The sequence below is a fragment of the Hemibagrus wyckioides genome, linkage group LG21 (assembly GCF_019097595.1).
Source record: "Hemibagrus wyckioides isolate EC202008001 linkage group LG21, SWU_Hwy_1.0, whole genome shotgun sequence".
NCBI lineage: Eukaryota > Metazoa > Chordata > Actinopteri > Siluriformes > Bagridae > Hemibagrus > Hemibagrus wyckioides.
Window position 1 is genome coordinate 20,521,127 of NC_080730.1, and position 15,108 is coordinate 20,536,234.

General features: G+C 38.1%; 1 protein-coding gene and 1 long non-coding RNA gene across 10 annotated transcripts in view; one reads left to right on the forward strand and one right to left on the reverse strand.

Annotated features, from left to right (window-relative positions):
- Positions 1-15,108, forward strand: part of LOC131342583 (uncharacterized) — a 125,205-nt gene that overhangs the window by 109,127 nt on the left and 970 nt on the right. For 2 of the 3 annotated variants that reach the window (XR_009203052.1, XR_009203051.1), the window contains 3 exons: positions 2,443-2,485; positions 8,658-8,870; positions 11,129-11,216. This is a non-coding gene — a long non-coding RNA (uncharacterized LOC131342583). Of the gene's footprint in view, positions 1-2,442; positions 2,486-8,657; positions 8,871-11,128; positions 11,217-15,031; positions 15,064-15,108 lie in introns of all 3 variants that reach the window. The other variant, XR_009203050.1, reaches the window with a different exon arrangement.
- Positions 5,563-15,108, reverse strand: part of LOC131342573 (plexin-A2-like) — an 84,362-nt gene continuing 74,816 nt past the window's right edge. For all 7 annotated transcript variants that reach the window (XM_058373637.1, XM_058373635.1, XM_058373636.1 and 4 more), the window contains 10 exons: positions 15,105-15,108; positions 14,551-14,697; positions 13,749-13,911; positions 12,205-12,308; positions 11,151-11,247; positions 8,941-9,137; positions 8,678-8,847; positions 8,284-8,496; positions 7,396-7,546; positions 5,563-6,466 (listed from right to left, as the gene is read on the reverse strand). The exon at positions 15,105-15,108 is cut by the window's right edge and continues 63 nt beyond it. In XM_058373637.1, the coding sequence (XP_058229620.1) occupies positions 6,371-6,466; positions 7,396-7,546; positions 8,284-8,496; positions 8,678-8,847; positions 8,941-9,137; positions 11,151-11,247; positions 12,205-12,308; positions 13,749-13,911; positions 14,551-14,697; positions 15,105-15,108 (1,342 nt within the window). In that variant the 3' untranslated portion in view covers positions 5,563-6,370. The remainder of the gene's footprint in view (positions 6,467-7,395; positions 7,547-8,283; positions 8,497-8,677; positions 8,848-8,940; positions 9,138-11,150; positions 11,248-12,204; positions 12,309-13,748; positions 13,912-14,550; positions 14,698-15,104) is intronic.

The window sequence follows — 15,108 nt, forward strand, 5'->3', positions numbered from 1 at the left end:
TGCAAACTCTATCTGTCTGTGTGAATGTATGTGGTTCATACTTTGATTTGTGAGAAACATCATTGTTTAATACTTTTAATTGTGTACAGGTTAACATGTTATTCCCTAGCCTGGTTTATCAGTTTTGCTTTTGTGCAATTGTCTTATTTTTACAAAAGTGCTCAAATTCAGTGTTACAGTTACTTGATACAAAAGACATCACAAGTCCTCTTCATTCTTTTTGAAAAATGTAAAATCATTTCAGAGTATGAATTAAAGTTTCAAATTTACATTTATATTTAATAATGAGCATGCCAGAGGTGATGATGGTGAGGAAAAACTCCCTGAGAAGCTATGAGGAAGAAACCATAAGAGGATCCAGATTCAGAAGGAAACCTGACCTCATCCGGTCAACACTAGACAATGTGATTGTCTATCATTTTCTTTCTATAGCTGTACATTATAGTCAAGTGCAGTTGTGTAATCAGGAGCTTTTAAGCAACTTATGAGTATGAGCATCAGCGTCAGTGTGATGAATATGTACAATCAGAGGACATCTATGCTCAGCATGGATTTGATGACCCTCGGGCTATTTCTCTTGATCTGTTCCATCCATACTTACTCTTAACTTGGTTGAGCTCTTGGAAGGATCTTGGATGCTTCATGTTCAAGTGTACCCTTAAGAAATATATTCAATTCAATTCAATTTATTTTTTGTATAGCGCTTTTAACAAAGAGCATTGTCTCAAAGCAGCTTTACATGAGAAACGACATAAGAAAACAACAAACATATAAACAGACAAACAGACAGACAGTCCTAGATGTTATCCCAAGTGAGCAAGCCTGAGGTGACTGAGGCGACTGTGGCAAGGAAAAACTCCCTTAGATGGTAAGAGGAAGAAACCTTGAGAGGAACCAGACTCAAAAGGGAACCCATCCTCATTTGGGTGACAATTGTGTGATGCAGATACAGCATGTGTATAGTGTTATGTAAGTCAATAAGGAGGTTGTTGTCCACAGCGCTGCTTGAATATCCCAATCCTCACAAGCAGAACCCGGCTGGAGCTGGTCCATCTCCGGATGCCACTGGAGCCGGCACAGTCTCTGTATGCCTCGGGATGGGTAGAAGAAGGGAACCAATGGAACAGCGTTAGCGTAGCTGCTGTTCATAATATTATATGAATATATATAATATATATATTATATATATTTTCTCCTTAGTGAGCTTGGCAATGCTCTCATCCTGAGAGGCCATATGATAAATAATTGATATTACCAAATTTAAATGAAAATTGACCAACTCTGTAAAATACTCACAGCTGCTATTTGGAGTTGCAAATCATTTTTCACCATCTTATTCTCAAGTTCTTTCTTCAGGTTTTAGGCAGACCAGCTGTTTGTCTACTGATTTCTGGTACAATTGCAGACAGTGTCTTTGAGAGGATCCTTGTTCTTGAAAGATGTATGATGTATGTGGCTGTCAGTAGCTAATCAATAGTCCAATACACAAATGTGTCAATATATAATACAATAAATATATTATTTATGTATTGTATGGAGGACACCACTCCTAATGATGGCCTTTTTCTTTTCTTTTTTCTTTTTTTTAAGATTTTATGGGTAAAATAGTGAAGAATATTGTCAAAGACAACTATAAGCAGATCAGTTGTGTAGTTTATAATATATGGTGTAATGATAGTAAATGACTTGATAACAGTATTTCAGGTGTTTATCCCATCACATAATTTACTTTGTCATTTTAATATCACATTTATTTCAGGGCTGTAGTAACCATCCAAAACCTCTGGCTCGATTGGCTCAATATAAATCTGATTAACTGCTTATCATTTTTAGTACTCAGCATGGAGATAGGCTAATAGACATACTTGGCAATGGAGGAGCTGTTAAACGATGCTGGTATTCAGTGTCATGGAATTTGCCAGACACACATTTTTATTAATAAGCTATATGACGGTCAGTGGTCACTTTTATCTCAAGTACTGAGCCTTGGGCAAGGATTAATATTATTTTTCCCCCTCAATGCTACTGTTTCAGCAAACATTCACCATTTAATCCAGGCAAATATATGTATGTTGGCAAGTATTAGTATGTTATGTACTCTCGCCTAAGCATGGCTCCAACCATGGTTAAAAAATTTGCAGTACAAATAGCATCTAATAAGAGAGGCAGCTCGTATGACTTCCTGGAGTGAAACCATGGATTAGCCCTGGGGGAGAGCTCAGATGCCACTGGTATACTGTTGCATGCTTCTCGCAAGTGAAGCATTTTTATTAATAAATCGCATGAAAGCAAACAGCTTTCCAGTTCCCAGAGGCCGAGGGTGTTGTTGACAGGTGGCAGCTCAAATATCCAACATAAATGTTTTCTGTAATGCTCAACTCAGGTTTTCAGAATTTGGCTTACAGAAAGTTCTGTATTTGTTCTTCTTTCCTTCTTGTACAGGTGGTCAAGATTACTTCAAGGGTCTGGAGTAGTGTGCTGTACTGTAAGTAAAATGAACACTTGAGAAACATCTTATGATACACAGGGTGATTATCAAAATGCTAACACTGGTAGTGGGGTATGAAAAAAAACGTTTCTGCTGACCGCAAGGTCTGTCAAAGCCTCTAAAAATGTGTTGACAATGGCAACACAAACTGAGACACTCTTTGAAGCAATGAGGTTTTACTGTCTGATTGTTGCTGTAGTGTCAATCAGTTTTCAGTCAACAGAACAATGCTTACTTTTAAGTGTGCTATATTTAAGGATTGTCCTGTCCGTGCACAAGTTTCTTTGATGTACACTTCCCATCTGTTGCCATTTGTACACTGAGAACTTTCACCTGACTGATTTGCTGATATCCATATAAATAGATTCTGTACATCTTTATCTCTTGTGAGATGCACTTTATTAATCCTACATGACAAAATGCGTAGTGCATTGGCGACTGCTGCATTTAATACCGTTAACACAACCTGTCTGAGACTGGCACTTTGTTATGGTCGGTGCACTTTGTTATGGTCTTTTCTCATTGTGAGAGCCCATGAATTCACAAGTCTTTATTGTAATACATAAACCTCAGTACATAACCTCATATGATAAAGTCAAACTGAATGTCCACTTCTACAAATGCAACAGACAATGAAATGCAGAGGCACAGATAAGACCATGGGAAGCTAGATAATCCATAAAAAGTCAGGTATTAGTTACAGGGACAGATGAGTAGGACACCGTGGGCAACTGAATCTGATTTTGGCAGGAGCCAGAGACAAGAATACCAAAATAGTTGCCCTAATGTTCATCTAGCTTGGTCCATAAAGTTTGGCACTTGCACCATCACCTCCAAATGTGCTGTGAGATTGAGCTAAATATAGCCAATGGATGTGTTCCTGCTGCTAATACATTGATCTTTGACCTGATAGGATACAGCCACTGCAGGCTTTATTTATCAACTGCTTTTATCAATTGAACGTCTTTTCTTGGATGTATAATGCGTCAATCTACGTAATGTACAATCTTAACCACTCGGTCATAGACAGGAATGAGAGTTAACTGGTGATAGTTATGGCCAGAATTTCATCTGGATGCCATTTCTAATGCCAGGGATATAGCTGGCTTGTAAACAGCAAGAAGTGATTATCAGAATGCTCAGTAAATCTCTTTGCCCTCAGTTTGGAAGAGAGTGAAAGAGGGATTCAGATTGTTCCAGCAAATTAAGTTTGACATGATTAACTGCGCAACCATAAAAGTGACAGCAGATTCGTGTGACTAAAAAAAAGATGTACACACACACACACACACACACATTGAAAGAACACTGCAATATCAATTAATTATACAGGATAATAATGTTGGCTTGAAAGAGCCAACATTCTGTTTTGCTTTATAAGCTTATTATTATTAATAAACAATTTTTTATTAATTGTAACTCTTCCTAGAGCTTTTGAGCTACATGCACCAAACTCAGCCAGGTCGTTCATCTTGGTCTGAAGTCTATTACTTTTCTAAGCGATCGGAATTCCCGGTACTTCAAAGTGGCCTTTTTTCCATTTAATTCCATTTAAAATTTTGGGGGTTTATAATTCGGCAGGCATCTATTCATTCAGTGTTATGTATTGTATATGTTGTTGTATGTATTATATTTTTGAGTGGAATCCAAAAATTGCTGCAATATACACGTGACATCCAAACCCTCGCTATACACTCACCTCTAAAAGCATTGGCATATTATCTATCTACTACCCTTACATCTATCTGTCTGTCTGTCTATCTATCTATCTATCTATCTATATATCTATCTATCTAATATTAAGTGGAATCAAAAAATCATTTCAATATAGACATATCCAAACACTCTGCACTGCATGTTCGCTGATGACGTCACATGTGCACCAACCCCCAAAATAAGTGGAAAGTAAAAATTACCACAACATAGAAATGTGACATATCAAAATGCTCAGCAGAATTAGAACTGTGTGACGTGTATTCTGATGACATCATGTGCACACCAACCTCAACAACAGTCCCTGCTTAGGCGAAATTTGAACAGAAAAACACTGAATGATTTGCATTTATTGGTTTATGTGAAAGGAGACCTTTAACAGTTTTGTCTATGATTTGTTTCGTACAAATAAACCAGACCTTATTGCATTGGGCAAACATGTAACACTTCTGTATATCTGTTTTGAGGATTCGGGTCCATGGGCTTCACAATTTCCCACACTAAAGAAACTTGACCCTTGTTATTAATGAACAGTTACTAGAAAGTTAGTAAAGATTGTTTGGTATCAAAAGTAATGTCAGAGCTTAATATATATTGACATTTCTGATAGTAGATTTCAATTCATTTTATCAATTTATTAAAACCGTAAAAAGGGAATAATTGCAAAATAGGAATGTTTACTATTTACAGGTTAAATACACAACAAAATGGAGCTGTAAAAAAAAAAAATCTTATTACCAAATTCAGAACAGTGTTGTGTGTTTTACTCACAATACTAGATTTACTGCAAATACACCGCCAGGAAGAAACACGCATGATCAAGACATTAAACCAAACGAGATTAAGAATGAATAAATAAGAACCTGCAAAACATAGCAGCACAATAAAATGTTTTGTGTCAATTCTAACAACCAATAATAGTTTTAATTATGATACTACTAGGTTTGAACATTTCAGAATTATAATCAATACTCTGCACATGACACATTATTATTATTATTATTATTATTATTTTTTAAATACAGCTCCATTTGACATCTTACAAATCAAGTTTGTTCTAAAGCATTGTATGTGGCATGCATGATGAACCAACCAGCACAGACACAGGACCATCACAGGTGTTAGAAAAGGAAGATGTGATTAAAAAGATATTGGAAGCTCATCAATACATTGATGGAAAAACAAATTCCACTGATGTTTTTAACTTCAAGTATCAGATATGACCTAAATGAATATAAATAGAAAGCGGTTCAGAGATGGACAACCAATGGACAAGCCAGAAATCACATAAAACTCTCTAAATAGAGGACATGTCATAGTGGACTCTTTAAAAAAAAAAATGTAAACAACACACACTTAGATAACACACAAAAGCCTTCATTTTATTTTAAAAGACATGACTTTTGGACCAAGCTAAACCATTGGTCCATATACACAGAGCTTATGTACTGGTGTAATTAAAAATCAATCTGCTGCAACAGTCATGGACTTCAGCTGGATCCACCCACACTCTTTCAGCTCTCAGTTTTATATCAGTTACAGACACGAGTCACACACTGAAGCTAATAAAAATGTTTATGAACTTGGAAGAATAAATACGGGCATATTTCTGTCATGCATAATGTAAACCCAAAATCTCTGCATTAACACGTGTACATGAAAGTGTAAGTTGTCTGAAATTTTAATGAGCAGGCTATAATATTTTAACATTTTCATTGTTTAAGGTGCCTATTGAGAACTGGTGCAGAACTTCCCACTTCATGCAGTAGATGGTGATGATTATGTTAGAACCTCTATCTGTCTTTTCCTCTCAGGGGAGTCTCTGTTCTGTAGGCTGGAAATCATGTAGCTGTGATAAGGAAATCTGATATAGTTATACCTTTCTTGCATTGTTTTGTGCATTATACTATTCTGGTAAATGCTAGCAAAAAACTTAGGTAGAGAGTTAGTTTTATGGTATTTGATGTCTTTTTTTAATGAATATGGAAGCAGATACCGTGTTGCACTGAAACCTTCGATATCGAGTTGGAAGTTTATCGCCCCATAACGTGTTACCATGACTTGTCCGACTTGTGATCTCAGTTCAGTTCTCTTTCAGATGATTCAGTTAATCAGTCGGCAGTTTTTGTCCTTTTTTTTGTTGTCTTTTGCTTTCTTTTTCCCCTCAGATCAGCTCTCATGATCCATATCTGCAATGAGCTGCTCCAGTTTGTAGGCGAGTCTTTGTTTCTGGGCCAATGTGTCCTGCTTCAGACACTGCACTATCTGCACAAAGCCACAAGAAGGCAGGAGATGACAAATTATGAGGCATTTCAATTTGTTCCCTTTTATATCCATATCCTTTCACCCCAATGCTGTAATGATGCAACGACAAATTTCCAGCCCGTAACACTGAGATATATATATATATATATATATATATATATATATATATATATATATAAGTGTATATGAAACGTAACCAACCCTTTAGGTTTTGGAAGGGTTTTTTTTATACCGTAAATAAAAGCAGTGCAGGAGATACAGAATACTCTTTTCACATCTGCAACACATAACTACTCAAATAAATATGGGCTGCTGTTCTCCAGAGCAACTCCCAAATCCAGACATCTCGAGACAGCTGGACCTTTCTGACAGCAAGCCAGACTGTGAGTTTAATCTCAGCCCTGAACTACATTCAGGTTCCTAAAAGCAACTCAATAATTAATTCCCAGCAAACCTAAAGGCTTGATCTCTCTCTGATGGCTGTCAGTGTGTCCATGTACTGTACTAAAGTTTTTGTTAGTTTAAAGTTAGAGGACTTAATGCTGGGTAAAGATCAAGGTGAGTTAGATCTCATGGGAGCTCATTTACCACAGGGCCATGAGATGAGGACGTTTTAAGGACAAGAACTGGTTCTGCATTTCTCAGTGTGCAGTACGTGGTATGTGTCTGAGTGATCAGAATCGAAATGATTCAATATCATTTGCCTCTGGCTTTTTCATTTGTCTCTAGAAGGTTCCATCTGAAACCCTAAAAGTTTTTTTCCTATCAGAAAGAACCCTTTCTTTGTTTCTTTCTTTAAGAGTATGAATTTAGTGGTCATGTGTGCAGTACAAAGCCCAAATTGTTACTCATTCTTTTCATCTTAATAATCATGGAGCATTAAGCACATGAGGCATGATAGCGTAAGTGAGATCTAAAGTGTACCATACCTCCAGGCTGTACTTCCTGATGTAGGCATAGATCTCGTGCAAGGCGCTGAGTGTGTTAAACTCGTGCGAATGAAGACGTGCCTGCTCGGCCAAATATGCATTCATGTCCTGATCGCTGATGGACGGTAGACGGCTTATATCGGCGTAGTACCTGAAAATAAGACAGAAACACATCTGAGATTGGCTCTCTGAACCCACTGAGAAGCACAGTGAAGAGAAAAAATGTTTATTGGATGACTTTAAAGTTGGACAAGGGATACAAATTATTATTATTATTATTATTATTATTATTATTATTATTATTATTATTTTTAAAGATATTAATATCAACAAGATTTATTCTAAAGGGGAAAACCACTCTTTGTGAGATTCTTTGTGCTCATATTTCTCAGAAGGAACGGGCGGCAGGGGAAACTTTAAATATAAGGCAAGGTAATTATGCATTTTGAGCTGATTACACTGTAGAGCCTCTCACTACAAGTCAATCAGGTATCCTGATAAAATGTTACCTGCAGCTAACATTAGCAAAGCTACCAATTATGTAAAATGCACTCAAAACCGTCACTCTTAACCCCTGCAGAAAGGAATTGTTCAAATTTCTCACAGTGCCGGTTACGGTGGAGTGTAGGGTATAGCCAGGATTGCATGATCAGAACAGAACATAGCCAGAGACCATCTTCCTCTTCTCCTAAAGCCTAGTTCTGTCTTCCCCGTAAACCTACCTCAGGTTAGTACTCAGTGAAAACTTCCGTTTGTCGCTTGCCTTTATGAAGGACTGCATTTCATTACTGGTTTCAAACTGTGAATAGTCCTCTTTTGACCTCTTTCCTTGAAGCACGTGAATGATGTATAACAGCATACAACATGAACACACACACACACACTTACCGCTCTACCCAGCTCTTATAGTGCGGGATGTCTTTAGCATAGAGGAGTTTGTTCGAAGGCGAGTCTTTGCCAAGTCGATGTTCCGAGGTTGAGCACGAGTCCATGAAAGTCTGAGCCACTACGGATAAACACGCATCCGTAATGCTGTTCTTATGGATGTCGAACACAAACTGAGGGTTTTTGATCACGTTCACCCAAAAACGCAGAGGAAGACTATGAGAAGAATAAAAAATAGTAACAGTATGGTTTATTACTACTATCAGTAATTATGTTCATCAGACTAATCTCCTGCATGCCTCAGCATTTCATATGAAACCATTTTCAGTAATGAACCAAGTTTCTAGTGCCAGTATCGTGTTTTTGTTTTTTCTCAGTGTCCTTGTCGGGGTCTCACCAGTTGCTCTTCCACGTGTGACGGACGTCAGGGTCATGGATGCCATGTTTGTCTGCCTGCTCATCCAGGAAGTCAAACATGTATTTGATGGCGAGCGGGAGCGCGCTGCCACGATTCACCGTGCTGAAGAGCGTCTCGAACAGATCATCCACAAACTTCTGCAACGTGCCCTGCAGGAACACATACACAGCTGGTAAGTAGGAATCAGTATACTTTGTGGGTGTGTGGGTGTGTGTGTGTGTGTATGTGGGTGTGTGGTTGACCTTGGTGGCTAGAAGTCGGGTCAGGTAGATCTCAGACACCATCTTGCTGCCACGCTCAGCTTCTTTTTGGTCTCCATGTTCGTGATTTTTGACCAGATGCCAAACTTTAACTCCGCTCTCCAGGTCTGGTGTAATCATCGGCACACGAGAGCGTGAGATCTCTGGACTGCCCGCTGACACAGAGCGAAGGACCGAATCTAGGAGAGAAAAGGCGAGAGTGACCTCCAACACCACTAATGCGTATTTAAGATTTTGGAGGAAAAATACTGAAAACTTAATTTATTGTTTAAGTTAATTCCTCACCAAGATTTCATATATATTCAGTAATCTGACTAAAGAGGTGCAGACTACCTAAGAAATGCTTCATTTATCAAGCTGGATCCAAACAGATTTACTTGCAATTAACTTCAAATCATGCAGTCTATAGTGACTGAGAGTACAATCAGGAATATTGTATTGCTTTATATTATATGCAGTAATTAAAGAATATGAAAAAATAAAGAATGTGAGCCAGAAAAACCTCCATAAATTAAAACAAATAAAACTAATCATTCAGTTATGATTAAAGATCAAGAGCTGGTCAGTGTGTCTGCATGTAGCTGTGAACAAATGCCTCAGCTGACTGAAGACTAGGGTCATGCTTATGAGGAAACGTCTGTTTAAAGTGGAATGCTCCATTTCCCACATGATCTTTTTTATGTACACATTTACAAACAACTTATAGAGATAATAAACACATAGATGGAAATAGAGAGATATAAATCATTTGCATACTTCTTACCTAGTCTTTGGTCTAAAAGGGTATTATTTAAAAAAAAAAAAAAAAAAAACATTGTACCATTTCAGTAATTATCATTTAATTTAGGTTCAGTTTGTAAAGTGTTCTGTGTTTTACAGAGAAAGTGTGAATGTTGGCTTGTCTCATCCTCAGGCTCTGTGCCAGCAGAGATGAAGAGGCTAATGATACACACAGTAGGATATGTATATACACACACACACACACAGTTCACTACCTAATTAGCCTCTGCTTCCATCAGCAGATTAGACAGGTTGAACTCTCGCCTCCTCCGCACTGAGGAGCTCATCATACAAGGTCATTCTGTAGAAAGTTCTCGTTCACACTGCAGGGTCACGGCACGCTTTCACACTCATTAACTCACACACACTTATCTCACAATGAACAAAAGAGCTGGTCTGCACTGAACTTTTCCTGAGACTCACAAGCATCATTTCAGATTCTTCTCCTTCCTAATGGCACATAAATAAATCATTTTAATATGGTCTGCTAGGTTAAGAATCCAAAGGAAATGAATTGGACAGATTAAAATTAATATTAAACGCATCAGCTCCACATTAAAGGGCTTGATGATGTTTTTGACAATCAGAGGCAGATTATTGCATGTGTGGATGAAGTGCAGCAAACTGAAATGGTAATAAATTAAAAATGTGTAATCTTACTATTAGTAATAATACCAAAAAATAAATAAAATCCATGGTGTAAACTGACATGCCCTGACATCAGCTACATGACCAACAGTCTGGGAAACTCACTACTCGCAAATGATATTAAACATTTCCATTCATCACTCACCTCAGACAAGAGGACTCACTCTTTTAATCATATCTAAAAGATCAGTGTTATTTTTCTAGCTTTTTAATGTGCAAACTCCAAATTTGGCTACAACACAAACAGTTTGTTCTGTTTTTAGACTAAACTCCTAATTACTCTCCTACACCGGGAAATCCATTTTAGTTTAAGACTAAGCGTGATCTAATTCAAAAACGTGTCCTATAATATAAGAAAACCTGGTTATTAATGATGAAACTCAGTATAGCGTTATATTCCTGATACGGCTTGGAATTGTGTGTGTATATAACGAGCCATGTTTATAAAAACGCTGTTTACATTTGAATAATTACTTCATTTTTCTCACATTTACAGAATTTTATGTAAATTTGCACTTATGTCGTTTGTTCACCATGTGAGTTTTTCTGACATGGCGTGAAGAAAATTCACATCAACAGAATTTTATTAGACTTTGTTAAAATGAAATGCAGTAAAGACAACGATGAAGATTTCTTTAGAGAGAGAAAGTAGTTATGCAGAAGGAGTAAACCATAAGAAATAGTGTTTTTAAGCATCTTGATATTTAATGTTTCATTTTTTTTCCTCGTGTTTCTCCTGCAGAACCAAAGGATCAGAGACTCACCGTATCGGCTGAAGCTCCGAGGGAAGCTGGCTGACGTTGAGATGTTGTAGGAGGACATCTGCTTAGGTACCAGAGCCACCACACAGCGATCAGACACCTACACACACACACACACACACACACACACACACATCTATAATCTTCTGAAGGTATTATGAGTATTATGAGGTCTTTTACATCGTCCAAAGCCGATATCCGTGTTAGACTGAACAGTATGTGCAATAGGTGAAATCATGTAACATCTGCAAACTATTTCTGTAATATCCAATATATAAAATAATAAATATAATAATATACACCATATTGCCAAAGGTTTTGGGACGCTCCTCCAAATCATTGAGTTCAGGTGTTGTTTTTTCAGGAAGGGTTAGAACCTCTTCCTGTTCCAACATGACTGCACACCAGTGTACAAAGCAAGGTCCATAAAGACATGGATGAGTGAGTTTGGTGTGGAGGAACTTGACTGGCCTGACCTCAACCCCATAGAACGTCTTTGGGATGAATTAGAGTGGAGACTTTGAGCCAGGCCAAAACTGGGACATCTGCCTTTACCTGCACATGAATGTAATATGGAGTTGTCCCGCCCTTTGCAGCTATAACAGCTTCAACTCTTCTGGGAAGGCTTTCCACAAGGTTTAGGAGAGTGTTTATGGGAATTTTTGTGAGGTCAGACACTGATGTTGGATGAGAAGGCCTGGCTCGCAGTTTCTGCTCTAATTCATTCCACGGGTGTTTTATCAGGTTGAGGTCAGGATTCCTTTTATTGAAACTAAGGGACCAAGCCCAACCCCTGAAAAACAACACCTGAATTCAATAACTTGGATGGTTGTCCCAAAACCTTTGGCAACATAGTGTATATAACCAGAAAATATATATTTTAAATGTGTTTAAACAGCAGCTAAATTTACAAGTCAGTCCCATTTTTTGGCTGCTCTAATATGCATGGACTAATATTCTTATAGGTTAACAGTAACCAGTTAGCATTATGGACTCTTCTACATTATTTTTCCATTAGTCGTTAGCCCTGTTAGCATCTGTGAGTGAATGTTATGACCTGATAGTGCATGAGTGTGTTGAGTCTTTTCCAGTCGTTTTCAATTTTAGTGGTGATGTCCTCGTCCTGCAGGACCACACGTGCTGTGCGGCCCTGCCGCCATTCTGTAACACACACACACACATTTTAAGCTGTCACTTGTCATGTGACTAACCTAAAATTCAAGAAGACGCACATAGACTAACAGTCTGTGATCTAGATTTTAAAACACTCATGCTCCAGGATGCCTGACCTCCTCTGATACACTTAACACACACACACACACTCTCTCTGTCTCTCTCTCTTTCACAGTAAGAGTAAGAGAGAAGGGTGCGTGCATGCAAAATTCATTTCTATCCCATAACAATCACTTCCACTTTAAATAATTGAAGTAGGTTTGTCCTTCACTGTCATCAATAATCTATCAGCCCCTGGCCACTCAGGATAAAATCAGCTGCCCCCTCACTGGTCACAACCCTGAGATGATGAAGTTATCTTCATCGTGCTGTAATCCACATCACTCAGGGCTCTGATCGACTTCCAGCTCTGTAACTGTTGTGTGCCATTTCTAGTATAACTCTTCGTGACACTCACCAGAAATTAGACCGTCTGGTTTTCTGCACACGCGTCTGCTGTCTGCTCCTTTAACAGCCCTACGCTCAAATTGGATTTACAGGATTTAGTCGTAATATCCTTGCAAAGTTATTTCTGTTGTTAAGTTCAAGTCGTTTGTCTTGGTTCCAGTTCCATGTGTCTTGATGCTAATCTGTTTTTACTGCCTTAAGATTTTGAATACTTCTAATTTGGAAGTGGATCTCTTATGACGACACATGGATTGATTTAATAAATCACACACTAAGTTTTTGCACTTGTATCCTGTTAAATTGGAAGCTATACACTTCTATTATCTGTCAGCAATGTTAACTTTGTGGTTTTGGTGCAGAAACAAAGAAGCAAACATCAGTTCATACATGTCTTGTTGCTGATGGACCACTGATGAACCACATGGTATAACGAGAACACTGTGCTGAAATGAGATTATTTTTTTTAGCTGAATAATTACTTTAACAGCTTTGTGCTTGAGCTGGAGTCTAAAAAAATGTCTAATCTCCTGTCGTGAACTGGAACATTTCTCAGACGGTGGAACATCAGAACTGTGTCTGCCTAAAAAAGGGATTCCAGAATAATAAAGAAAGTCATGTATTAGTGTTAGATAACCAATGAAGTCACCCAGCTCTCAGTCAAGGACTTGACTTTATTTGTCTTTCGACTCCAGGATTCAGATTTATTCTCAAGTCAGAAACGGAACAGAAAAACACATGCAGAATAATTGATTTTATAAAAAAAAAAAAAAGATTTTTACAAAAAAACTATAATGAACAGCAGATGATGAACAGTCTGCTTCGCTAATCTAAATGAAGTTGGCTGGCATCCTTTGTTCAAATTAACGATAGCGCCTAACAATCTGTCTGTCCATCTGTCTGACACACGTACAACACATACACACACACACACACACATACGTTGCTGAGAGAGCAAGACAGACAGAGTGTGTGTGTGTGTACCCAAATCCATGTCCCCTGCACGCGGTCTCTGAGAGTACGGGACGTTCTTATAGATGGCGTCAAGGATTTTCTCCTTCACCTGTGTGATGGTGTCACAGTTTAACACCTTCACCACCACCTCCACACCCCCATCCTCCTGATCTCCATCCACACAGCACACCGTCTACACAGAGAAAGAAAGATGATGGAGAGAGGGACAGAAGGAGAAACAGATAAACAGGGAGAGAAACGGACAGACAATGGGAGAAAGAGAGGCAGATAGAGATAAGGACCAGAGAGAAAGTAAGAGGGAGAGAGAAAGAGGATGAGAGTGAGACAAGAGGGAAGGAGAAAGACAGGCACAGAAGACAGAATAAAGAGAGGGAGACAGGCAGAGGGAGAGGGTGAAAGAGGCCAGCAGCAGCGGAGAGATTGGAGGATGCAAGGATTCACAGTGGCTTCACTAAGAATGGATATGCAGATATTTTAACATCCTGAGTTGTGTGTTTTGTGTTGGTTATATACAGTGTTACAGTGATATAATCTGAAATCATTTCATATTAAACACAATAAGATACAATCATTAATTACTTTAATCATACAAAGGTCATTTTTATTTTCCTTTTCTATACCAAACTGCATTATGGGAAACGTGGTACAGAGTGAATATATGAATGTATTCTATTTACTTTAATTCGTATGTTAAATGAATTTTTTTATGCTTATTATAAGCCCAAGGGCTCCCTGCTGGTGTGTGTTTGGGTGCTCTTCACTTTGATGATGTGGTATATCGACTTGCTCATACACACGCGCACACACACACCAGTGTTTTGTAGTCGATCTGTTGGCGGATGAGTTTATCTTCACTGAGGGAATAACGCGCCTCTCCAGTGACGGCGTCAATCGGCCCTTTCTCCATCTGCTGCTTTATAGCACAGTATAGCATGAAGAGCGGCTCACTCACACACTCCTGTATATACAACACACACACACACACACACACAGTAAATCAACTGTTTTATTAAAAAAACCTAGTAGGTCTATATATAATGTCATATTTATTATGAAAGCAATTGTATTAGCCAGTTTATTAACTATAAACTTTTGTGTGATTTTTAAGTTTTAGTTGATTCACCTTGATGTTATTTAAATGTGGGTTAAAAATGAACACCTCAGTGCAATTTTGTGAACAATCAATTAGAGCTATATAACCATAGCAACAGTAGTTCTCTTAGCATGTTAATAATTATAAGACATTCTTGACATGTGGTTATAGTAGTATGGATTTGTTTTGTTTTTTTCAGCACACAGCTGAGTGTGGATGCTGACGCAGTGTGTGAGTACACACACGCATACTAGCCACCAATGTCCACTTACCTTC